Here is a 26,346-nt window from a genome sequence, read left to right as displayed (position 1 = left end):
CAGCTGCTGATGTCTCCATAAAGCACTCTAACACTAGAGATGAATGTATTACCAAAGTCAAAAGTTTAAAGTGACCTAAATAGGAACTGATGCTCCACTGTGTCGAAATTGTGTCGAAATACAGGAATAGAGAAAGTGTCCGATTCTAAAGATTCAGAGTAATCTATTCAATCAAGTAAGCCTAATGTTACAACTTATATATCTATTAGCCATGAAGCTGTTTTGAATTTCATTTAAGATTTCACTTGAGCCTTTTCTTAAGCATCTGGCAAAGATTAGTGCATATTTTATATTCTATATTTGGTAATGTTATTGGTCTCCAGTTATTCATCAAAAGATGGTCCTTGTCTGGTTTGGGAAGCAGTGTTATTAAACCCTGCATCATAGCTGTAGTCATTTCTTCATTATCAATAGATTCCTTTAAGATATTGAAAAGAGTTTCAGTTATATTCTAAAAACACAAATAAACAAATCAGATTTTTTCAAATCTAAATGACACAAATACATATTAGGAACATACAAGGAAAATATTAAAATACAGTTACATAATAATGTATTTAAAAAAAACATGAGTACACATATACACAAATATAAACATATTCAGTCAGAGTTTTTTTTTTTTTGGGGGGGGGGGGTTCCATAATTTATAATGTAATAGCTTATTACTTTTTTGTTGTTTACAAATGAAATCAGATTGATAAGGCAAATCATTACCAATGACGTCATGTGCAGAACTCACGACCTTGGTCAGTGAAATGGGGGGCGCCCGTGTGATTCTTACACTGCATTAAACATAAACATGTATTTACTCGTTTATATTTAAAACCGTGGAGTTTGGAAATCGTATCAAAACCCCGCTGTTTCAGTCATATATCGCAGCAGCAGCTCGGCTCCAGGCTAACGTGTGCTACTTTTTGTGTCTTTGTTGAAGAGTGCTCCTCCTCCTCCCCCACCCCCTTTTTCCTGTGTGCTTTCCGCTGTGGCGGAAGTAAGTCGTATCGCTGAGGGCCTCATCCTTCCAATGGCGACTGCAAACAGGCTGAATAGAAAGCGGGAGCAACCGTGGAGGGGGTCAGAGCTGTGTAACCGAAATTAAATAAATATATCCTATTCTCTGTAGTCATAAAGTTAGCCTGAAATTTGCTTTCACCTCTCCCACAATCACGTCCGTTTCAATGGCCAAAAATCGGAACATTTCGCTCCTTGAGTCGGGTAAGCCGCACAAGTAAACCCAATTGATAGCTCAATTTACAACGATATCGCTGGTGTTAATTGATCTCCCGGCTGCTTTTCTCACTATTTTACTTCCCCTCTGTTCAATTTCAGAGCTCTATTACTTGATTTCTCGTTTTCTAACAACGGGTCCGTGTCGGAGAGCGGCTGAGGTGAGCTAGCATGCCTCGACTGGCACTGTTTCTTGTGTCTTTTCCGAAATAGTTGAACTAGCTAGTTAATTAATAAGAGTTAATTGAGGCAACATGAATCTGAATCGCCTCTTTTAATTAATCCACTGCAGGTCCTGGCGAGCGAGCTGGAGGAATATCAGGTGTGTAACATTACTGCTGCTTGTTATCTGCTAGCTGCTAGTCGTCTAGTCTTGGCATAAAACTTGCTTCACTCAGTCGACTTTTTTTAATACCTCCTGAACGTCTCACTAGTTTGACATCACTCAGGGTTTTTTTAACCAGCTAAATAATGTGTAGGTTGCTGGTGTTTTTTTGTGATTTTAACTAAAACTATTTTTTTTTTCGACAGGTCTTACCCGGGAGATTGGACTGGCAGGGAAACGAGCACCCGAGAACATATGAAGATGTGGTGAGATTAAATTTAATATCTGCTATTAACTTCATTGTCGGCGGTTGTTATTGTCTTGTGACAGGGAGGGGGGACCCGGTGCTTGTTTACGGTCTTTGTTCTCTTTCCTGTCGGATTACTGCTGGATATCCTTGAGTCGTGATGACTGACAAGGTCACAACTCATCCCCGCTGGCTTAATTTTTAAGTAAACTGCGATATGGTCGCTCAGAAAGCAAGTATTTGGATAGAGGGGTTTACGGTAATATTATTTAGCCCCGACTGTTGTACTGCAGATAGGGTGGGTAGTTCGGCTTCTCGCGACGTCGAGACCGCCCCGCTGGCCAATCAGAGAGCGAGATGCGCTGTCTCTGCGTTATTTTGCATGTGACCTGCGCTGTGATTGGTCCATAAAATGAAAAAGTTTTTGCATAAGAAACCACGCCTCTCGGAAAAGCAGTTGGGAACCACATGAAACAACCGACTGCCTGTCAGACGTTTACGCACCAATAACTTACTAATAATATCATATTACATACAACTAAAGACCACACAGTGTTAGAAATATGGTCAATTAAACATTTCACTCTCAAACTGAGCAAATTATTTCTTGGTAACTGATTATCAAGTATGAGAGTTATTTTACACTATTTGAGAAGGTTCTTGAAATGAAAAACAATTGTAGGGTTTTTCTCGACTTAAAACTTGCAGAGTAAATCCTGTCTTACCCCCACACAAAACTATATTAAGTAGACTCCTACAAGAAAATCGTAATATTATATTTTGTTAATAGGACAACATTCTTTTAAAAATATATGTAATATGTATGAGGGCTGCAACTAATGCCCATTGTCATTATAGAGTTTTATTATAGATGTCATTTATTTTTCTGATTTAGTCAATTTACTCAGTCCATTTAAAGTCCACTGAAAAATACCCATCACAAGTTGTCATCCAAAGTGATGTCTTCATCTTGCTTGTCTTGTCTAACCAACAGTCTAAAACCTTGGCTTGATAAATGCCCTACTTATTATCAAAATAGCTGAGTAATTTTCAGTCTATCGATTAATCAACTTGTTGTTTCAGCAATGATCTGTACTCAGTGTCATAATCTGTATTCAGTGTCATATCACTAATCTGTCTTTGTTTACTCTGACAGGTTGCAGCCAACAGACATATTGCACCAGACCATTTGCTCCAGATATGTAAGCAGATTGGACCACTTCTTGACAAAGAAGTGCCATCTTGCGTCCCAGGTGTACACTCTCTCCTTGGGTCTGGAAAGCAGTCAATGCTTAGGACCGCAAAAGGTACACGATCTCCAAAGAGCCTCTTAACTGTTTTGGGGGGGGCAACATCTCTAATAAGCTTTTTTTTCTCCATACAGTCTATGCAGTGGAAATTATACATCCCTCTTAGACTGACTTGTACATAATATTAAGGTTTGAATAGTTCCCTGGCTTTGTGCAATAGCCAAAACTGTTTCATTTGTTTCCCTCATTCAGCTGGTAAACAAGTGAATAATCCTGAGAACTTTCCATTTTGTTTTCAGACTGCGACAATGTGCGGTTTAGAGCTTCATCATATGCAGCCCTTCACAGGGGCAGACCACCAGAGAGGCCTTTGAACTGCAAGAAACCTCCACACCTAGGTAGGTCTGGCCTCACTCTGGTTATGTGCGGGAAATGATGCATGTTCTTGGCGTGGTATTGCTTGGCTGGTTTTTTAAACTACTTCTTCCCACTCAACATGTATGTAATGTGTGTGCTGACAAGTCATCGGATCATTGGGTAACCTGCAGAAAGGCAATAGATCAGGGAGACATCAAATCCTCATATGTAGTCCTAAACAACTGATTTGTTTTACGCTTTGTGTTCCTGTATTTGCATATATTGTGGTGCACGCCATTGTTGGCAAATATGAGTTTGGTCTGCTGCAATGACTCAGGTGGAATGGTTGCCTGGATGTGGCCTGTTGCATTGCAGTGGTGGTGGTTGTTATCAAGATGTCAATTATATTGAACATAAGCCAACATTTCATCTAGAGTTGTGTGGATTTCAACCGTTCTGGTGTGCTCCTGCACATGAGGAGCACTACTTGCAAAGATTCTGGTTACACCTGTTCACAGCAATGTTTTCTATTTATTGTCCTTCCCTTCCCAATAGGTCTGATAAAATAATCCACGTGTAGGTCTTGTGGATTTTTTTTAACTCAAAATATGCTATTTAAGCTACTGATCTGTTTTATCAAGACACCTTTTCAGAGGCCCTGATCTACAAATTGTCTTCACTAAATGCTTAAACGGCTTCAGCTTGAGGGAGTGATACTTAAAGTGGATAAAAACATTATGGATGGTGTTTTTCTGATATTTTCTCGTTTCCCTTGGCAACAGATACAAACCAGATGCATCAGACTTCAGAGCAGCTGTGATATTGTCATTGTTTACAGATCAGATTTGAATTGGGGGTGGCAGTGTCTTTTCGTTGCTATTGACGTCTAGATTACATTTATGCAATTGACACGATTAGTATAAAAAGAGAGATACTAAACTAAACTTGATTTGGCACATAAGGTTTACTGGAAGACGACGCTACATGCTTAGTTAAGCCCAAGAATAACAGCCTCTTGTATTTTCATAAGTTTTAATTCATCCCATGATGATCATAACCCCCCACTCCTGTCTGTATGAAATAAATATATCCAACACCCATGGTATTTGTGTTGATCTCAATCCTGTTGCTATATTCTGATGATTTGTGTCTTATCCTCAACAGTGGAGGTCCATCGTGGAAGAGAGCTGACGGGAGTACAGCGCTTCAGCTCCATCAATCCTGTCAGCAACTATGAGCACATGCGGCTGCATAGGCGGATCCTGGGGCATCTGTCTGCAGTGTACTGTATCGCATTCGATCGCACCGGTCTCAGGATCTTCACAGTAAGACTTGTCAACATCTCCCCTTACTCAGGAAAAAGTCCTACCTAATGTTGCTCTAATCATAGTGATTTTAATTTGGCAATGGCTCTTTTTAAAAGCTCTGATTAGCACATTGGGACATTAATATTACACTCCAGACTTTTCTTTTACTGTATGCTGAAGTAGAATACAGCCAGTAATGCTTTGTGCGGCTCTTTAAACTCATGTTATGAATTTATTTATTTATTTATTTATTTTCTGTCAGGGCTCAGACGACTGTTTGGTGAAGATTTGGTCTTCGTTTGATGGAAGGCTTCATTCGACGTTGCGAGGACACTCTGCAGAGATCACAGACTTGGCGGTCAATTATGAGAACACACTAATTGCCGCAGGAAGCTGTGACAAGACCATCCGTGTATGGTGCCTTCGTACCTGTGCACCTGTGGCTGTGCTGCAGGGGCACAGTGGACCCATTACCTCCCTACAGGTGAAATAACTCATTCGTTCACTTTCAACGAGGGGCTGTCCCACATCATGAAAGACACGAGAAACCGCATTTTTCTCTTCTGTTGATGTATCATCATCATCATCACCTTTTCAATACTGAGCTTCCTGGATGGACCACTGGCCTGAAGCCACATTAAAGTAATACTGGTCCAGCGAACCTGTTAATTATTGTTTTATATCATGGCAGCACTGTGCTGGGGATTTTTAGTTTACACTAGAAAATAAAATTTAACCTTGGTTTGTTGTTTTTTTTTTCTTGTTGGCTCAAGATCAGGCTTTGACTTGAATGAGGCAGTTAGGGGGACAGAATGCATATCTCGAGTTCAATATGAGTAATTCAGGTGCCTCATGTGTGAACGTCTTGTGTTTTCAGTTCTCACCATTTGCCAAGGGCTCAAAACGTTACATGCTGTCCACTGGAACTGATGCTACTGTCTGCTTCTGGCAGTGGGACTCCAACAACATCAACTTTAGGTGAGGGCTGCTCTAAATAACTGTATGTGTCTGAAATTGTGACATTGACAAATACTCAGTTGTAGTACTTTTTTAAAAAATATGAGCAAAATTAACTAAAAAACTTTGTGTTTCATGAGGCCAATTATGAGGAAATGTAATTTCAAACCCTTCCACCTGATGAAGGTTGGACAGAACAAAACTTTGTGAACTTATAAATATTCCAGCAGTAAGAGAGAAATGTCTCATTGTTTTGAAACACCCACACTGTGTATATGTAAACAAAATATACTTTGTTGTTTATCAGTTAGACTGACATGGCTCTGAGCAAACAGTGTAACATGCTTTGCTGTTGGCTGTTATGTAAATGAGCTTTGAAGATGGTAGCTTTTCTTATGATAATAGGTGGTCGGCCTACAGCAAACACTGGAAGACTGGCCAAACTGGATTGACAGTGTTTTTTTTTTTTTTTGTCCTGACACTAGCTACCATATTGCTAATACAGCCCCTAATGTAGCTGCATGCAAAAAGCCTGCTTACCCATATTAACTTGAACTTTCAAGCACCTAGTTGTGTATCAAGCAACCTGGTAGAAAGAACTTAACTAATCAGATGTTTAAGACAAGAGTTATCTCTGTTTTCCTCAAAATATGTGGATGAGACCTATCTGGCAAAGGAATGTAAACCCATCTGCTCACCTGACTGTAATCACATCTGTCATCATGAAGTTGAATGGCTGGTTAAATGAGATGAAACTCTACTTGTTGGCCCATCCTTCAACAACTGTCAATTAAACACTAGCTGTAAAAGTTCGACCTGGTATTATATTGAACTGTTGGTTGTCAATTAGCACGTTTAGGCAAATGACGTTGGGCATATTCTCATAGATGTGGGCAAATGCTCAAGATAATACTTTAAATTCTTAAGAGCTCCCATACAATGAAAAAAAAAAGTATTGACACATAAACCCTGCTCCTTTTTTATTATTTATGCTTGTGTTGCCCTGGAAACATAAGTAAAATTTAGACAAACTGTTTTGTTTAAAATCACAAGCATTTTCTCTATTATCCTTCAAGTGATCGGCCACACAAGTTTACAGAGCGGCCGAGGCCAGGAGTTCAGACTGTGTGCTCCTCATTCAGTCCAGGTAATGAGTCTAACATCCTGTGAAGACCATTATGTTGCATGTAAACCCTGTTTGTTTTGCACTAATCCATATATATGCTACCATATATATAATTATTATTACACACATAAAGGTAAACCTCTCTGAATATTTGGGTCAAATATTTCATATTTATTTTCAGGTGGGATGTTCTTAGCAACAGGAAGTACTGATGATGTCATCAGAATATATTACTTGGGAAGCGGGAGTCCAGAAAAGATATCAGAGCTCCACGAGCACACGGTAGGGACCCAGACCTCTCAAGAGCAGACATAAACTTTCAGCTGCATATTCTGGTTTAACACATAAAACAAAAGAATAATCCTTTACTCATGATAACTCTCTCTCTATTTCTACTCTGTCTAGGACAAAGTCGACAGCATCCAGTTTTGCCACTCAGGTGAAAGGTATAATAAATGATTGTATATTCAGTTTAACTCTGCACTGGCATTTCACTTGGAGATTAATACTGAATCAAAATGTAATGTTTACAGTGATGGTGCAAGGTTTTAGTCGCTGTCTTTTCTCAGGTTTGTAAGTGGAAGTCGAGATGGAACAGCGCGGATCTGGAAGCTCCATCAGCGCCAGCAGTGGAGATGCATCCTGCTCAACATGTCTGCCACTCTTCCAGGGTAAGGACCCACTTTGCTGTTGATTTGCATAGATCCCTTTTGATGTGTCCTTAGCAAATCACCTCTTCTCCATGAGAAAGTAATCAGTTGAGAATGTACATTGGATATTCAGCAGCACGCTGGCAAACAAGAACCAAATCCCCATTCGCTATTAAAAAGTATCCGGTTGGTTTGCTAAATTAAACTAAACCATTTGCTCTCTGGTCTGCATCAAAGAGCTGTCGGAGCACGTCCAAGTGAACCAGGTGCTGATGGCAGCTGAGGAATCCATTTGCCCAAATGTATTATTTGTTCAGTTGTCAGATTGTTTGAGCGTAAGCACCGCCCTCTCATCTGCTTGTAAAGCTGCCAACAGGACGTGAAGACACTGAACACGTCCAGCCAAGGACTGAGCGATGTGGGATTTTAGAATGTGGATTTCTGAAAACCCTTCTCTGCTGATGTCAAGGATGATTTTTCCATCTTGCTCTGTTTTTACAGTAATTTGGTCAGTGGTTCAAATGTATTTTAAAGTAATATACCTTCAAATGAATGAAGTACCCAAGCTCACTATTTGTTTTGTCTGACAAGAAGATGCATTGACCTTGTTGGTTAATATGTTGGTTATAGCAACGTCATTTGTTATCTGCCGCTACAACAACATTATGTCGAAACTCTTTGCTACAGTATATTTCATCTGAAGAGGGTTATATTTGTGATAATCAGTTTACTCATACTGTCAGCTTCCTTCATCTTTTTTTTGAGAGCAAGAAAAAATGGTGTTTACACTCAATGCTTGTCTGGCTGCCTTGAGAAGAGCTATAAAGGAGCCTCACCAGAAGTTTCTAATATTGTTTTATCTGCCAGAGGCTGTAAACTTAAAGTGAAATTGCCTCTCGGAGGTAAATTTTAATTACAAAAATAATAAACATTTTTCATCGCTGTATGTTACCTAACTATTTTCAGAACCTTTTCATGTGTTGTTGTGTGTTGTTACAGCAGCATCCGGCAAAAAGATAAATAATCACAAAGGTTTCGTCAATGACCTTTCATCCTCTTTATAGTAGTGTGAAAGCCGCAAACCGCAAAGAAAACTATCATCAGCGTCACACAGGTTTTCACTTTCATTTTCAGCAGTGATGACAAACATTAACAGCTTTGGGCATGACTCAGTTTTTCTCCCTAATAATAAATGAGGAATTATTATTCCTCACTCATCAGGTGAGGAAGTCATTCTCAGATCAGACATGTGCCGGATTGCTTTATGACACAAAATGGGAAGATTGCAACTTATTTACCTCCCTCAGCAAAGTGAAAGAGACGACACAAGCACACTGAAGAATTGTGTGGAGGAGTAACAGGTAGCAACATGCTCTTTTTTTAACAGGAAACAAAGGGAAGATTCGTGGAAAATGTGGGCTTAATTTCCAGTGTTTCTCCCAGGATTTTTTTTTTTTTCAGCAGCGGTGCTGTTGTGCACGCACACAGCCCACGACGCCAGGACCCGTATTCGCGCACACCGGCAGTGGAATAACTTAAAAGTGCCGTTGATTTGTTCCAGATAGGTGTAGTTGTCATGTGTTGTGATAATTTACAGGAGCTCTTGACATCAGACGGACTCTTGAGGTCCAGACAGCTATAGTCGTAATAAATGTCAAAGAATTAATTGCCTCAACACAGTCTGAGGGTTTGAGGGTTCTCCCCCAAGAAAAGTTGATGTTATTTGACTTAAATCTGTGCATTTTCACTCCATTTTGGTGATTTGATCGTCATTACTGTATTTATTAAAAAAACACAGATTGTAGTTTTCCACAGTGCACTCAGACTTTAGCAAGGAAAAAAGTGAAACAAACATATTCACTGATGAAGTAACTATGTCCTGAAGGTTTATAGATAAGGGATTTGAACTGTGATTTTTCATAGTCAGGATGTAGCCACTAGCCAGCTGGACTGTAGGGATGAGTGTTGTTAGGATTTTATCCATACTCTTATCAGTCCAGTTCTTTATCATTACTTTTGTCTGTTCTTTTTCATTACTCTAAGAATAGTTTTGTGTTTTAAAGTATTATTTAAAAAATAATACCTTGAGAGCAGGATAAGATATGATTTGTATTTTAAATATAACTAAATATTGTTTCTAGAGCAGCAACAGTAATGTTTACAACAGCAAAGTCACTATATAAACTCAGTAAAATATCACTGGAAACAAATCTAAAATGTCAGTAAAATAAATAATATTCCTGACATCAAAATACTGAGTGAAGTTTAGAAAGAATGAAGAACACAGACAGTCGCTATTAGTCATTCCTCCTGTCCTCTGTCCTCCTCCCTCTGCTGCTGATGTGATTCACTGCTGCAGGTACTGCTGGTAGAGAGAGAGAGAGAGAGAGGCTGGTTTGTCTCAGCCAGCAGCTCGGTTTACAAGATCTGCGGAGAACTAAGCTAAACAGTTAGGCTACATACAGACAGCTTTTGTTTTTGCTTGTTCATAACTAATCAGCGTGCTGTAGTTGTGTAAAACCTCCCGGCGGTGGATGACTGTGGACAAAACAGTTTAAAATATCAGTTTTCTACATGTTTATGCTTGTTGAACTGGTGATTTGACAAAGTAGTCTTATTGGCTTTTTACTTGCGAAGGTTTTATTGCACTTACAGTAACAAGCGTAGTCACTGTCTCCACCGCAGCCTCTCTGCTCTGTGTGTGTGTGTGTGTGTAGGAGCTCAGCCCTACCCATAGTCAAACACCGGCACAGAAAGCAGTAGAGAGAGGAGGTGTGAGTAATGACCGCTAGCTCCAGTCAGCTGCTTGAAGCAAAGAGAGTGCGCGTGTTATTTTGTACAATATGAAATCTCAGAAGTGATGTTCATCATTTAGCAGCAGTGCTGTGTCACTGTTTAAAGCTTATAAGGGGAACATTGATCTCTAGAATTGTCATTTGTGTCCAGTAAACATACGACTGTATCACGGTTAGATATATCTTGTAAGCGATGCATCGTCTGTGTGTACTTTCTAATGTCATGCTTTTTTTCCTCTCAGTGCTGAACAAGTGAGTGAAGAGGAAAGCTACTTCAAACCCAAAGTCACCATGGTAGCGTGGGATCGCCATGACAATACAGTCATCACAGCCGTTAACAACCATCTCCTTAAAGTGTGGAACTCCTACACAGGACAGCTGCTACATATCCTTAAAGTAATTGCGCACAATGTCGTCTTTCTGTCGAGCGATGTGGATATCACAAGCATGTCATTCAACTTCTGCAAAATTAAAGAGACTAACCTGAACATGTTGTCCCCAGGGCCACGAAGCTGAGGTGTTCGTCCTGGAACCGCACCCCTTTGACCCCAGGATCATCCTGTCTGCCGGCCACGATGGGAATGTCTTCATATGGGACCTGCTGCGAGGGACGAACACCCAGCACTACTTTAACATGGTACACTGACACTCAGCACATCAGCACTGCAACTTAATGAACAAATAGTGATCGTTAGTCGTGACTTTAAATGTTTTTCATCCTTAACTCGTCACTCATTTCTTCTGAACCTGCTACTTCTCTGTTCACAGCCTTTTTCAGGATGTTTATTTCACCTTTAATCTATCCGTGTACTTTACATTGAGTCTGACTGCAGAATTCATTTTTTTATTATTTCTGCACAAAGTGTGAAGATGGAGGAAACAGAATGTGATATTTAATAGAAATCTACTTCAAGGCCTTTCACGATCTGAAAGGAAAAAAAAAACACATCCAAGGGCACAGATTGTGAACAAGTAGTGAAAACTTACATAAAAAAAACAGTTGGGTTGTCTTTGTGCTAGTTTGTCTCTTTTTCTCTTCACTTGCTTCACCTGGGGGTGGTTCTGTGTTTGTCTCCCAGATTGAGGGTCAGGGTCACGGAGCCGTTTTTGACTGCAAATTCACCCCTGATGGTCAGCGTTTCGCCTGCACAGATTCTCATGGCCATCTGCTCATCTTCGGCTTCGGCAGTTCCAAGCCATATGAGAAGGCAAGAATAAACCTCACATGTACATTTTAAACCTTCATGCAAACAATTTGTAGTTGCTGTCAGGTGCAAACTGCAGTAACGCCAGTTTTAAGGGCAAATCTTGTTTTTACTTGAATGAGTATCAGTACTGAATTTTACAGATGAGAAATGTTACAGATCTTATACTTAAATGCTTTCTAAGCTCACTGTGTGATTTGAAAATGTAACAATGGGCTTCTAAAAATAATTGTGCATGTGAGAATCTGAATAATTTTACATCCGGTGAATCTAACAAACGCAGCTGGTTGAAGTTGGAATTTTTCTTCCTCTTGGTCTCTACACAGCTTCCAGACCAGGTCTTCTTCCACACAGACTACAGGCCGCTGATCCGTGATACCAACGGTTTTGTGCTTGATGAACAGACACAGCAGGCACCCCATCTCATGCCCCCACCATTCCTGGTGGACGTGGACGGAAACCCCCATCCGCCAAGGTAGACAGATCTTTATGTAATTCATAGCAAAGTCATTGTTTAATTTAAAGCTAGACATTTTCAGTCAAAAGACTCAACAGCTGTATTGGGTTTAAGATATAAACTCTTGCAATATTTAGATTCTTTCTCCCTTAATTTTCAGGTATCAGCGTCTTGTTCCAGGGCGGGAGAACATCGCTGCTGAACACCTGGTTCCTCAGCTGGGATACGTTGCCACTAGTAAGGATGGAGCTTAAAAACATGCAGGCTTTAGTTTAAATTTAAAAAAAACATAATTACCCAGCCATAAAATGCCATGAGGAACTCGTATTCCAGACTGCACAAGTGTTTGAGCGGTGTGCACTTCTACTGCTGTGCCCTCATGCTCATGCTCTCCCTGCATGTTGACATCTTCAGGTGACGGCGAGGTGGTAGAGCAGGTGATCAGCCAGCAGACTGCAGAGCACGAGGAGGCTGCAGTGAGACGCGGCAGCCTTCTGGACCAGGCCATCCGACAGCTCCAGGAGCAACAGGACCGGCAGCTCCCCGCAGGGACAGAGGCAGTGCCGGGGGCTGGAGCAGGACCAGAAGGGCAAGCTGAGGCCCAGGGCCCAGCGGTAGCACCAACACCAAGCACACCGCGCAGAGGTATCAACACACCACCACTACTGCATTGGATTGTTTAGCTGACATTTTGATCTGATGAGCTGTTGGAGGCTATTTGTGTATTTTTTTTTTTATAAATATTTGTTGTTTTCCGTCACTGCAGTGTCTGTGAATGATCGAGCAGATGTGCAGTCTCCCCCTAATGTGGGTCTGCGACGCAGCGGACAGGTGGAGGGTGTCAGGCAGATGCACCAGAATGCTCCTCGCAGTCAGATGGCCACCGAGAGAGACCTGCAGGCCTGGAGGCGCAGGGTGGTGGTGCCTGAACTGGCACACAGCAGCTACAGGTAAATACCTGAGAACATGTTCTGTGTCATATTTCTATATGACATCTAAATGGTTGTACTCAGTTGATTTTAGATGGATATTTAGATCACATCCAAGAGAATCCAGTGTTTTATATATTTTTGTTGAGGGGAAAATTATAGATTTTCACAGTTTCAAGAAAGAAAACTGACACCTGAAGCATTTTAGATTGCTCTGCTTTAGTACTATTCCTCTGTATTCTTAAACATTACGGAAATTGATTCCAGGTACCAAGAGGACATCCGAACCACCAAAGGAGATGAGGAGGTTGCTCTGTACAATGCAAAGAAGAGACGCATTATCTACAGCAGCTGCCGAGTAGGTTTCTTGTTCCTTAGCCAGTGTTGGTAGACTTAAATGGCAGTTTTGGAAAAAGATTTTTTCTTGTTGTTGTTGTTTTTTTTACTCTAACATTCAAGGTAATATACTGTATACAGTACATTTCCTGTGCCCTCTGTAGAATTTTAGTTTATTTGTATTATTTACAACAAAATAATGGTAAGCATTTTCTGCTTTTCCCCTCTCCTGTTCACAACAATTTCTGCACAAATTTTTGCACCGGTGTTGAGTCAGTCTCTTCTGTCCCCTCAGGATGATTCAGACGATGAGCCTCCCATTGCCAAGCGAGCACACAGCCGCGGTGACACGTTGGAATACATCGACTTGTCGTGTGAAGAGGGAGAGGAGACCGCAAGCTCGGAGGTACACTCTGAGGTATCGTATTCTCTCCTCTCTCCTCCACTCTCCTGTGACTTTGGGAAAAGTGTCATTTACAAGCACCTGAGGTCTTTTTTTTTGGCGGGGATTTCAAGCAATCTCCTGTTTTTGTTTTTTAATCTTCCCAGGACAATGACTTGGACGGCAGTGATCTGGACTCCTCCAATGACGAGGAGGAGTGGAATAGTGACAGCTCGAGGTATAAAGTTTTATAGATGAGGGTTACTAGTAGGGAGTCATTCGTAGTGTTTGTTTGAACATTTTTGGAGTACCAGATGTTAAAATGTCAGATGTTAAAACTTTATCACACCTTTGTGTTGTCTTAGGTGGCAGTACCCACCCATCTGGTACCCCAAGCAGGTTCAAACAACAGTTTAACAGTTTGAGTTTTTCTATTGCGTTTATTTATATTTATGTGACCTAAATTGGTAATCAGGATTGCTTTTGATTGGACAGCCACACTTCCAGCGAGTACTCAGACTGGACAGCAGACGCTGGTATCAACCTGCAGCCCTCCACTCCCTTGTCGTCACGGAAACGAGTGCGGCGCCAGCTCAGCAGCTCCGAAGAGGAGGACGAAGAGAATGAAGATGAGGAGGAGAAACAGCAGCAGAGTGACGAGGAGGAAAATCCTGGGAAGAAAAGCAAAGAGAAGGCCAAGAAAGCAAAGAACAAGTTGCCCAGGGTGAGTTGTTATGTCCTAGTATGTCCTACTCTTCCTGCTGTGTCACTGTCTGAATCTTCACTGGGTTGTCATTGCTCAGACTCTGCTTTAGATTCTGTCACATTTTAACTCAGATTCACATTTACTCACTTACCGTTTTATATCTTGGTGCCCAAATCAGCGGCCAAAGGCCAGACCATCTATCATCAGAGAAGTGTCCAATGAGTTCAGACCGTCACCGTGGATCACTGATGTCATTCCCAGGAAGTCTCCTTTTGTTCCACAAATGGGTGATGAGGTATGTGTTAAAATCAGGAGCAGTGTTTTATATTTGTTTTAACATTATTGTTATCTCCAGTTTCTGTTTCTGTCTGTTGAACAGAAATCATTGTAGGCTATATGTTTGTACCTTTACCTTGACAGTTTAGCAGGAAATAATAATCCTTTTTATAACAAGATGAAACTTTATTCTTACTCAAGAGACATTAGAGAAACAGAATCAGAGAAAATGTAAAATGAATATAAAAACATGAATAAAATTGTCATAAGAACATTAGAAAGGCTTAACCATACATATATGAAGAAGAAATGTGAGTTCTTGTAAACAGTTTTAACATAACAGACTGTAAAACTTGTTTATTTATTAATCGTATTAACAGTTGATAATTGATATTATTGAGGATATGTATTCTTAAACATGCAGCTGATGTAGAGATGTAGTCTTAGCTCCTCTTGCAAATCTTTCGGTGGTACTAGCAGGGTGTCATGATAATGATAATGATAATGATCATGATGATCATCGTCTTTCTCATCACATGCATAAGTTAACAAATGTCTGTGTCTGTCAGGTCATCTACTTTCGGCAGGGCCATGAGGCTTACGTTGAGGCAGTGAGCCGGAGTGAACTATACCCCATCAACTTAGACAAACAGCCATGGAAGAAAATGGAGCTGCGGGTAAGACAAATAAGATAAGCAGGGTCGCAACGCAGGTCTAATGGAACATAATAATGAAAATTACACATAATTGTTGAGACCTTTTTCATGATTTGTAATGCCTCAACTCAGGTCATGAGAAATGCAGGTGATTACAAATCTAGATGTATTATTGAGATCATTTAAACCAAATGTAAGCACAACTAAAATGATTAATTTTTGTTGTAAATGTTTTTTCAAATTTGTTAATCAAAATTCAAATTGAACTGAAATCCTGCTGGATATTCCCAAGGACCAAGAGTTTGTGAAGATCACTGGGATCAAGTATGAAGTGTGTCCTCCGACACTCTGCTGTCTGAAGCTGACTCTTATCGACCACGGCACCGGCAAAATCTCAGACAAGTCGTTTTCTGTCAAGTAAGCAGTTCAGTTTCACTAACTGGCTCTTTATTGAGAAACATATTTTTGCTTTTCCTGCTCTCAACAATTCTCAACTTATTCTCAACATCTGTAGTGTATTTTTTATTAGTTATTATGATTCTGCATCACTTTGACAAAGACAAAATCTTGAATGTTTATTGTAGTTCCCCGTTAAAGTGCCTCTGATTTCTCCTGCAGGTATCACGACATGCCAGATGTCATAGATTTTCTGGTGTTGAGGCAGAGTTATGACGAAGCGCTCCGTAGAAACTGGCAACCAAGTAAGTAAAACCGGTACTCTGCTGCTTCTAGTAGTGAAGACAACTTTCTGTCAACAACACTTTCTGCCATGAGCTGATTTGACTTTCGGTTTTAAGGTCACGATTTGATTTTTGATTAAAACTTTTTTTTCCAGTGCTGAGGGCTATACCATTGTTAGATTATTGAGACAGGTCATTGGTCTTTTGCCTGTCATTTACATTTTCATATTCCTCTTTAAAGGCTACATATGATCAACTGTGATATAACTGTCTTATTTTTTTGGGAATGTACCACACAGAGGCCATATGGTCAAATTTAAATAATTGATTTAAAATGCAATAATATTAACTTACTTCACCAGTCAATTGGGAACAAACTGTTAAACACAAAAACAAAAAGAAGAGCCACTAGATGGCAGAATGGTACTTAACAACAACAACAACAACAACAACAACAACTTGAGTTTATTGGTGGCTTTTTGCAGGTGAAGAATCTGTCAATATATTTTCAACTTTACCGAAGTGTGTAGCATAGACTACAAACTGTAGTTTTTCTGTCATGTGGTTCACGTACAGTACAAGTCAAAAGTTTGGACACACCTTCCTGTTCACTTGAATAAGAAACCTTTTGACTGTTACTGTACATCCTGTTTCAAATGATTCATCAGTGCAGCCACCTTCCTAAACCGATACCATACATTTTGTCGTCTTCTCTCCTGTGCAGATGACAGGTTCCGCTCAGTGATAGACGATGCCTGGTGGTTTGGGACCATCGTCTGTCAGGAGCCGTACCAGCCAGAATACCCTGACTGTCTCTTCCAGTGCTTCAAAGTCAGGTGGGAAACCACAAATGTTGTAAGATATCACATGGAGATACGGTGCAGGCCAGTTAGTAGCACTTTTCTAGTGCATACTTCCTCTGATACTTTCATTGTTTCAGCTTAAATGTAAAAACCTTGCGAGACAGCAGTGAGTGAAGTGAAATCTGTGGCTGCCACTTCCTCGTCCCTCATTCACTCCACCCAACTTTCACCCTATTTGTCCAGTTCTGGATTGTCTGTCTCGACGGCAGCGAGCATTAAATACAAATCCAAGCTTCATAACATCCTTTCACAAAACTGTCATAATTTTACAGATGTTAAATCTACATTTTTAATGTTTATTATTTATTTATATTTTTAACAGTTCACATTCAGTCGGTCATGACTTTGCTGTTTGTCCCCTAGTGGTCATTAAGAGGCATCGCAGTGTTTACATGTGATCTATTGAGCCAGCATCATTTACTTGTCTCCTCTTTGCTCAACTGAGTATAGAACTTCATGTCTGTGACATTGTGTGCTCTTGTTAATGACAGTAAGATATTTGTTAGTTGTTTTTTAAGTAAAATAAATGAAAAACAAAGGGAATCTGGCAACTTGTTTTACACTCACTTTATTTTTTTCGTTAGATGGGACAACGGAGAAACTGAGAAGCTGAGTCCCTGGGATGTGGAGCCTATTCCAGAGGATGGTAATTAAGAATTTTTAGCCATGCTAGCAGCATGGCTCTACAGATAGCAGTGTCGGTCTGTCAGTCGGTCCACCACTGAAATATCTTGACAACTATTGGATGGATGCCATAATTTTTTTTTGCACACATTCATTCATTCATCCAGACAATGTATCCTATTGACGTTGGTGATCAGTAACCTTTTCTTTAGCTCAATTTATGACTTTTTATTGAAATATCTCGACAACTGTTGGATATATTGTCATAATGTTTACTCTTGTAACTAAAGATCACAAAGGTAATGAATGCTCCACTGTCTTTGGAGCAGGTTAAGTTCATGATAACAGATCAGAATATATTTAAGACCTGCTCCAGTCAGCATTCATATTATAATAAATATAGTGTTTTTATTCCATGCATAAGAGACTGGAAAGACAGTGCCCCTACTCCTGTGTGATGCACTGGCTGACACTGCTTGCAACAGGTTATCACATTGAACAAGTCCATCTTTGCTGTGCAGCCCAGCAGCCGGAGACAGAGGGAGGCGGCATCCCTGTGACAGCGGAGGAGATGTGTGAGCTGATGTACAAGCCCGTGCAAGGAGAGTGGGGGGAGAGGAGCAGGGACGAGGAGTGCGAACGCATCATCGCTGGCATCGACCAGCTCATCACTGTCGGTGTGTACGCATAAACAGACACTCCCTCTTTGAGTGAACATGCCTGGTCAATGTCGTTTTCAGTCTTTCGCTTGCATCAGAGTGTCTGCAGATTCCTTTAAAATAGTTTTTTTTTCCCCCCTGGTTATACTAACCCACCTCACTGTGTGTTTCTGCTACAGAGATTGCAGCTCCCTTCTCTGGTCCTGTTGACTTAGTCCAGTATCCCACCTATTGCACCGTTATTGCTTACCCCACTGATCTGGGCACCATCAGACTGCGACTCCTGAACAGATTCTACAGGTCAGTCCCAACAATCTCCCCTCGTTCCACTTGCCTAATAACGCAAGCAGGTCAACGCTTATTTCTGGAATTATTTGTACTCGACTGACCTGTTGACGTAGCTCTGTCCTCAGATTGTCTTCTGCTGTTGAATTTTAGAAACAAATATTTTATGTGGTTATTGAAGATGTATCTGACTTCTGATGGTCCACAGGCGCCTCTCAGCATTAATTTGGGATGCCAGATACATTGCACATAACGCCCGCACTTTCAACGAGCCAAGGAGCAAGATTGCCCACTCCGCAAAACTCATCACAAATGTCCTCCAGAAATTTGTCAAGTATGTTTTACTTGTTTGTTTTTCTGGACTGACTTTTTCCCAAAAAATAATCCGTGCTAGGCCATGACCCAGTTTACTGGCACAGTAATATTCAACACATGATCCCCTACACTTTTTAAGTTGACACATTTTTTCTACTCTCCCCAGTAACCCAAGCTGCACAGATATCATGGAGATTTACAACGCTGTGGAGGAGATGGATGAAGATGATGAGGTACGTGTGGCTAATCTTAAATCTTTAGTATAATAATGTCTGTTTAATGTGTCAAATTGTGACATATTAGTTTAACTAACACGTACAGTTATGAGTTCATAGTGTATATGAAAGAGGCTCTAACTTGCACATAAGCAGTTACATTTTCTTAGGAACAGTTATATGTGGCTGCCTCCTCAATGGAAAATAAAATTACAATTTGGTTAATTATCAAAAAAACATTATTACATAACTAATTATTAAATCATTAAATCATTATTGCCCACAGGAAGAGGATGCAGAAACACCAGGAACCTCCTCTGGACACAGACTACGTCAGGTAAATAGAGAGAATTTATAATATATAAGGTTACATATAAAGGATTTAGACATTATATAAAAACAAGACAACCTAAACCAAGACTTGACAAACGCTATTTGTTGAAGCTGTGCATGAGGTCATCAGAGACGTGGTTATCTGGACGGGAAAATAGAGATGAGAATTTGGTGGCAGACTGACTGTTAACGATTCACTAGTGAACAGACAGGATGTGTTGCGTGTCATAATAATCTCTTCTCTTCCTGCTTGATATTGGCAGCGCTCTGTGGAGGTGCCGCCAGACAGAGACTCCTGGAAGGAACATTGCAAGCATCTGATCAACTATATATTTGAATGTGAAGACTCTGAACCGTTCAGACAGCCTGTGGATCCTCAGAACTATCCAGTAAGTTTACACAGCGCGCTAAGGTCATGCTATCAACTAAACAATATCAGCAAGGGATATATTTTGTGTTGTTTTGGTAAAAATTAAGCCTAAAACATGTTTGTTTTTTTTGTGCAGGACTACCATGACATCATTGATACACCAATGGACTTTGGCACGGTGAAAAGGACTCTGGAGGAAGACCGCTATGAAAACCCTGTAGAGCTCTGCAAAGACACTCGGCTAATATTTGCAAATGCTAAAGCCTACACACCCAATAAACGCTCCAAGGTAGGGGGAGTAATTTAAGTCTGCGGAAGAAATGTCAGAATTACTGCCCTCCAGTGCAGGACATAACCACATAACTATAATGGTTTGAGTTCATCTATTCAAACCTCCTCAGGGTTCAGATTTTAAATTAGATATTAAGTCATTTATATTTTGACTTCACAGTTTATGTTTTAGCTTCTCTGACTCAGCTGTTCTGTTGTAGATTTACAGTATGACATTGCGGCTCTCCGCCTTCTTCGAGGAGCAAATCAGAACAGTCATATCTGACTATAAAACTGCCATCAAGAGCAGCGACAGGCTCCGTCGCAGCCAGAGGTTCAGAAAGAAAATGCAACAACAGGATCAGTCCGCTGCTTCATCAAGGTCTGTTTGATTTCTGTTTTCTCCTCAGCTCACCTGCTCTAAAGGCCATGGATTAAAATCTGGCTGAAGTAATTTCTTGTTTTTTTTTTACTGGTTTCTTTCTCCATTGTAAATCAGCTAACGCATCACAAATGTTTGGATATCAGTGGGCAAAAACTTTGCTTTCATTTCCAAAACAAATCTCTCCCTGGTCCTCCTCCTGATCTAACAACAGGTGAGGGAAGTGTCTGTGGAGCCAACAGTCCTCTGTAGTTCCATATTGATGAGAGCAGCACATCCGGGTACTTTGCCCTTGTGTCATGTACCCACCCCTTTTTGGGTGAAAGCAGCCCCGCTAATTTGACTAGCAGTAAATTCAAATACTGAGGTCTTTGCCAATTTAATAGCATAAGATGATAAAACCGTATTGCTTTTTAGCTATTAAGAGCCCAAATCCTATGGCCAGTCAGGCAAATAATTATGTTAGACCAGAGGTTTTCAACGTGGGAGGCAGGCCTCCCCAGGAGGGCTCCAAACAGTTTCAGGGGAGGCTCAGTGAATGGAAGTGAAAAAATCTTACATTAGTTATCAAATCGAGGTCACATAGAATAGCCTAAATGTGTGTGATTTGGTTAAAGAGATAATTCAGAGGTACAGTAGTTTTGTGGAATTTTACTGTTCTTTCCCACTTTCCAGACTCAGAAACAAATAAATGCCTTCAGACAGACGTTTTTTTTTTTGTATTTGGTGTAGTCTGAAGTATGTCAGGCTATCTTGGCTCAATTGTTGAGTGTCTGTGGGATCAAATAACATAATCGTGATCCAACAGGCATCCAGGAATTGAGCAGTTAACTAAGGGGGGTGACAGGGCACCTTTTTCCAAGCTTTGTCTGAGGGAAGGCCCACAGTCTGAGACTCTGAAAACCCCTGTGGTTATGGAGACGATCCTCATCTGACATCTGCAGAGTGCTGCATGATTGCCTTTGCCTCACTCTCGGCCAGATGTGCAGTTTTCCTCAAAATGAAGGATGCTGCCCCGCCCACACAGTCAGCCTGGCTTTGAGACATATAATGTCCTGTCATAACTTAGAGATGATACGCTTTCAGTCAGAGGCTCTGAGGAGAAATTCTGTAAGACCTGGGGACCCTTTTTGACATACTTTCATAACGTCCAATCAACAGAGACGCATTCTAACTCTGCCCTTGACACGAAAAAGAACATCTGACTTCATGGAAAGAGCTACATCTTTAGTTTTATTTCTTTATATAGGGTTTTCTTATTTTATTACTGTTATTATTGTCATTGTTATTTTATATGATACTACATTAGTGTATATTTTATTTTTGTGGAATTTGTTTGCCCAACCCTGGGAACTTTAGTTGAAAATTTCAATAAAAAGATTATGAAAGCAATCAGATTTCATCCAAAACTGTGCAATTGCAGATGATTACCTGCTCACTGGTCACTGTCTGATCACAAGTTGCATTCTTCTTTTCACAAGTCAAAAGAGGGCTGCTCTCAAAACTCAGGAAAAAGTGGAGTCGACATCAGTGACCAAATCTACCTCAGCCAAAGTGTCTGTTCCAGAGCGGACCAGGAGGAGTCGAAGCAGCTCCTCGGAGGATGACTCTGGCTCCAAAGCTGCTTCATCAACACCAGGTATAAAATACCCATAGCGAGTCATTTTTTTCTATCTATTCATAACTCAAATATGGCACGATATCCTCATGCTAACAGCACTGTTATGGCACATTAATCATGAAGATTGATACTATTTTTCTGAACTATTTTGGTAGTAGTTTCAGAACTGGTAAGGTGTGAAGATGCATTCACAATATGTTAACTTTCCCTAATTAGTTACTGTTCAATAGAAACATTTCAGTATTTTGCTTAAGTTCAAAAACCTGTGAAGTCTTGATAGCTCCCAGGTATAAATAAGTGAAGTCATATCTGACTGACCTAAATTACTTAATGACGGTCATGGTAAGAATATTTAGGAAAATAAAGCCTGTGTATGTGTTTAGTTGCTTAAGAGGTGGAGGAAGCTTCTGTGTCACTGTAAGAGGCAATTAAAATGTTGATGCATTCTGACATTTCTTCTTCTTCAGAGTCTGACAGCGAGAGCGAGCTGAGTGAGTCGGAGGAGGAGAAACGTCCAGGTTCCTCGAGGCACCATCAACTCAGACAGAAAGCAAGAGTTACAAGAGGCAAAAGTGCCAAGCAGAGGAAAAAAGGTGAGGATAGTGATTAGGATAAGAGAGAAAACAGGAGTGCTATACTATAACAGTCTAAAGTTGTGTATTTAAAAAAAGGCTTGATAAATGTGCCTGAAAATACTCTTTTGTTGCCAGTTGCTGAGAGTGACAGTGAGGAGGAGGAGGAGGAGGAGGAGGATGACGACGAAGACGAAGAAGAAGAAGAGGAGGAATTTGACAGTGAAGGTGAAGAGGGAGAAGATGGAGAGATGCGCTCCCAGTCTTCAAGTCGTCGTTACCCCAGCAGGACTAAAAAGCGTGAGAGCAAACGGCTGACAAGGAACAGTGCTGCTGCAGACAGGAAACGGACTGGTAAACACTACTGATAACTCTTTCAAACCCATAGTGTTACTACTTGTCAGTTACTGTAGTAGTAGTAGACTAGGTACAGTCGATGCATTAAACATCCTCCTGCATGGCTTGTTTTCAGAGGGCAGAGCGGAGATGAACGGTCACAGCAGCAGGTCGTCTCGCAGGGAGACGCGTCGCCACCAGAACTCTGACAGAACCACGTCCCAGGGCTCTGACAGGGAAGAGGAAATCACAGGACGCAGGTCACTCAAGAGAAAGACTGCGAGGGCGGCTGTCAACAAGATCAAACTGCTTGAAGCATCAGATGAAGACTATGAGGAGGAGGAGGAGGAGGAGGAGGAAGAGAAGCCAAGAAGGAGCAGCAGCCGTCTCTGCCACTCAGCCCGGGCCAGCAAACGCACCGCAGTGATCCAGAGCAGCTCAGATTCAGACGGAGAGCCATCAACACGGGGTAGGCGGGAACTCGCAAATGCTTTATTTTGTACTTTAAACAAAACATACAGATGTTTTGCTCACAAACCATACAAGTGTAAACACTCCTTTTACATCCTTAAATCAAATGTAATATCTATTTGCATTTGAGTTTTTATGTTTTAGGCATATTACAGGGAAAATTTATTCTCAATTCTGCATGTTTTTACTTTTTAGCTTCTCGGAATACAAAGGAATCAGCTGGAGAATCAAAGGACGAGGACGAGGAGGAGGAAGGCAATGACAGCGATGCTTCATCCTCCTCACAGAATCAGCAGAATGGAGACACAAAGTCCACCAAACAGAACACATCAAGAACAGCAGCCAAGACCAAGGGAAATGGTGAGAAATGTCCACATCAGTCATTCAGTCTTAATTTGTAGTTGCCAGTTTCCTTTCAAATAATGATGAAAGTTGCTCTAATCAGTTGGACTTAATCCTCCCTTCCTCTGCAGATACTTCGTCCCACATGAACGGACACAGTGCAAAACATCACAAGTCTGACAGCAACTCTGAGCAGGAGGAAGCTGCAGAGGAGAGTTCTGGAGAAGCCGAGGAGGAAGAGGAGGAGGAGGAGGAGGAAGAGACAGCTGTGTCTCAGAAACCCTCCAGAAGCACAGCAACCACTCCAGCCAGGAAAAATAGGATTACAAGTGAGGAGGAGGAGGAGGAAGAGGAGGAGGAGGAGGAAGAGGAGGAGGAGGAGGTAAAGGACACTGAACGCAGGACCACAAGACACAAACCGCCTGTAAGCTCGGATGAAGAGGACAAAGACCATAATTCACAGAAACACTCACACCAAAATGGGAGAAATGTGGAGGAAGCAATCCACAAGGACTCAAAGAAAAAGAGCCGAGTTTCATCATCAAAAAGCCAAGATCAACAAAAATCTGCCTCAACTAATAAACTGGACGGTGCAGAGTCGGAGGAACTCAGTGATACTCCAAAGAGGTCCAGACCACGCAAGAAAAAACTGAAAAAAGACAAGGAAGTTGAAAGCAATCACTCCAGTGATGAATCTGAGGTTAAGACAAAGAAGCCAACAAACAACAAAAGCAAATCTAAACGGCCTCGTGGTTACACGTCTGCTTCAGAGAGTTCTGAGCAGGAGTACAAACCCAAGAGGAAGGCGTGGAGGAAACGCTCCACGGGCTCATCGGATGAAGAGTCGGATAATTCAGACAACACACCTAACAGACGGCTGTGCCTCCGAGCCCTGCCGAAAAAGAAATACATCAGTGATAACTCTCTTTCTGAGGAAGACTCTGCCTCTGCGAGCCAGGCGAAACAGCGGAACGGTAACAAAACAGCCATGGTTTCTAGGGAAGACAGGTATGATAAGAGAGAGTCTAACAAAAGCTCTCCCAGTGAAACCAGGAATCAGCTGTCTTCCAAGCGAAAACGTATTTACACCTCAGACTCTGAAGATGGTGTAGAGAAAGGTCAAGTGCGCAAGAGCAATAAAAATAGCAGGTCAGGCTCCTCCAAGCGTCCCAAAGGGGAATCCAAACGAGAGGAGGGTAACAGCAACGAGGAAGACGCCGCTTCCCAATCTGATTCCAGCGAGGAAGAGGAGGAAGATGTTGGTCGTTCGAGGAGGGGAAAGAAGAATGAGAGGCGGCCAAAACACAAGCGAAAGGAAAGCTACAGCAGCAGCAATCACAGTTCTGACTCAGAAAGCAAGCAGCCGTCTTCAGCCTCTGAAAACTCAGTTGCCAGCTCAGGGTCCCACAGCAGTCCAAAGAGGAGAAGTCGCAGACGGTCCTCCATTGGCGAAAGGACTGCCAGCCGCCAGCTAAGGCAGCGGCGCCAACGGGCCGCCTCGGACGAGGAGGATAGCGACGAGTCGTACAGCAAATCGCAGCAAAAGACGCGTGTGAACACCCGGAACCGGGGCAAGCGGACAGTAACTTATCACGACAGCGAATGAAGGACTTACCGGCTGGAACTACAGGCTTTAGAGGAAAAGACGGAGAGGCATTAACTGGAGACAGTAAAGACACTTGATGGCCACGTTATGGTAGTAGCACTGGAGTCCTCGAGAGAAAATGCTGTGAATCTGTTTCATTCAGGGATATTTATATTTTCTATGAAAAACATGTTTATAGATGTAATACAAATTCAAGCATTTTGAACTGCTGGTTGTCACAAGGATACAGAGCAAAACTCCACCTCCCATACTGCTTGTTGTGATTTGGCCAGCAGAGTAACCATTCTGGGGAATCTTGTCAGCTTGGGTGCTATCTAATATACCTCCTGTTTAATCAAGCATATTGCTGGCTTGCACTAAGATACACTGTAATGAGGTATTTCATACACTAGTTTTGCATTAGAAACTCAGGGGTCAACTAAGTTTACTGTAGTCTCAGACATGCAGTTGTTTTTTGAGCTAAGGTGTAAGGACAAGAAACAATTCCAGGTCGGCAGATGTCCAAGCACACACTCACTGGGACAAAACGAATCCATGTTCAGACTTTTGACTACAGCACTCCTCTGTAAATCCACACACTTAATGCTTGACTGTATTGAGTTGATATGAGCCAAATGAACGAATATGAATTCTCTCCCCCCCCACCCCTCACCCCCCCCATACCATTTATTTTTTATTTTTTTTTGGATTAGTTTTGTGTTATATTCTAGTGAATAGATGTAAATATGTGATTGAGAATGAGAGGTTTGGCGATCAGTCAGTAGCAAAGCGTTTATTTAAATTTGAAGTTTTTTATTTTTTATTATTTTTTTTTTACATTTAACTGCATTGTCTTGCCATATGTCACAAATTGGTACCTTTTTGCCAAGTACAAATAACCTGTACTTATTGCAAAAATGCTGTGATTTCTCATATTGGGAAGACTTGTTATTGTTGTCCTGTGTTACCTATTTTCAGTATTAAATTCTTTTTCAGAGTTGACATAAAACATTTTGCCAGTCACATGGTTTAGTTTGGTTTTTGGGGAGGTTTCTAAATACAGTCGCTTTATGACATTTTGCTTAATGTTTTTCGTACTACACCTTTAATAAACAGATTTCACAGGAAAAACTATTAATGCAATGTGGTTGTGGAGTGCAATGAATGAGTTATTCCTCCTATTAATAAAGACATAATTTCAAGGTGCACGCTGTGTTTGACTCAGTCGTTGTTGTCAC

General features: G+C 41.2%; 1 protein-coding gene across 2 annotated transcripts; it reads left to right on the top strand.

Moving 5' to 3' along the window:
- Nucleotides 1-895: 895 nt before the first annotated feature.
- On the top strand, nucleotides 896-26,314 carry brwd1 (bromodomain and WD repeat domain containing 1). Of its 2 annotated transcripts, none has more exons than XM_067594316.1 (44): nucleotides 896-1,212; nucleotides 1,327-1,385; nucleotides 1,517-1,546; nucleotides 1,756-1,815; nucleotides 2,953-3,103; nucleotides 3,346-3,444; nucleotides 4,568-4,728; nucleotides 4,973-5,194; nucleotides 5,588-5,688; nucleotides 6,744-6,814; nucleotides 6,975-7,075; nucleotides 7,199-7,239; nucleotides 7,363-7,464; nucleotides 10,481-10,634; nucleotides 10,741-10,875; nucleotides 11,318-11,446; nucleotides 11,770-11,918; nucleotides 12,061-12,137; nucleotides 12,315-12,545; nucleotides 12,667-12,850; nucleotides 13,097-13,187; nucleotides 13,461-13,583; nucleotides 13,715-13,785; nucleotides 14,043-14,271; nucleotides 14,432-14,548; nucleotides 15,099-15,206; nucleotides 15,478-15,602; nucleotides 15,804-15,886; nucleotides 16,590-16,701; nucleotides 17,313-17,374; nucleotides 17,838-18,029; nucleotides 18,191-18,311; nucleotides 18,505-18,630; nucleotides 18,778-18,844; nucleotides 19,113-19,163; nucleotides 19,423-19,548; nucleotides 19,666-19,818; nucleotides 20,021-20,181; nucleotides 21,663-21,820; nucleotides 22,270-22,395; nucleotides 22,513-22,728; nucleotides 22,847-23,179; nucleotides 23,377-23,541; nucleotides 23,655-26,314. In XM_067594316.1, exons 1-44 carry the CDS (start codon nucleotides 1,176-1,178, stop codon nucleotides 25,127-25,129), a joined length of 6,885 nt encoding a protein of 2,294 aa, XP_067450417.1. In that variant the 5' UTR covers nucleotides 896-1,175; the 3' UTR covers nucleotides 25,130-26,314. The 2 variants fall into 2 exon arrangements, with proteins under 2 accessions (XP_067450417.1, XP_067450418.1); XM_067594317.1 differs by having other exon boundaries at nucleotides 897-1,212; nucleotides 17,874-18,029.
- Nucleotides 26,315-26,346: the final 32 nt, after the last annotated feature.

The sequence above is a fragment of the Thunnus thynnus genome, chromosome 7 (assembly GCF_963924715.1).
Source record: "Thunnus thynnus chromosome 7, fThuThy2.1, whole genome shotgun sequence".
NCBI lineage: Eukaryota > Metazoa > Chordata > Actinopteri > Scombriformes > Scombridae > Thunnus > Thunnus thynnus.
This window is presented reverse-complemented; position numbering and strand designations above follow the sequence as displayed.

Excerpts from the sequence above, each read along its gene's own strand:
- brwd1 (XM_067594316.1), top strand. The coding sequence starts at position 1,176 with ATGGCCAAAAATCGGAACATTTCGCTCCTTGAGTCGG. Across the intron at positions 5,689-6,743 it reads TCCAACAACATCAACTTTAG|TGATCGGCCACACAAGTTTA; the intron begins GTGAGGGCTGCT and ends TTATCCTTCAAG. Across the intron at positions 10,876-11,317 it reads CCCAGCACTACTTTAACATG|ATTGAGGGTCAGGGTCACGG; the intron begins GTACACTGACAC and ends TTTGTCTCCCAG.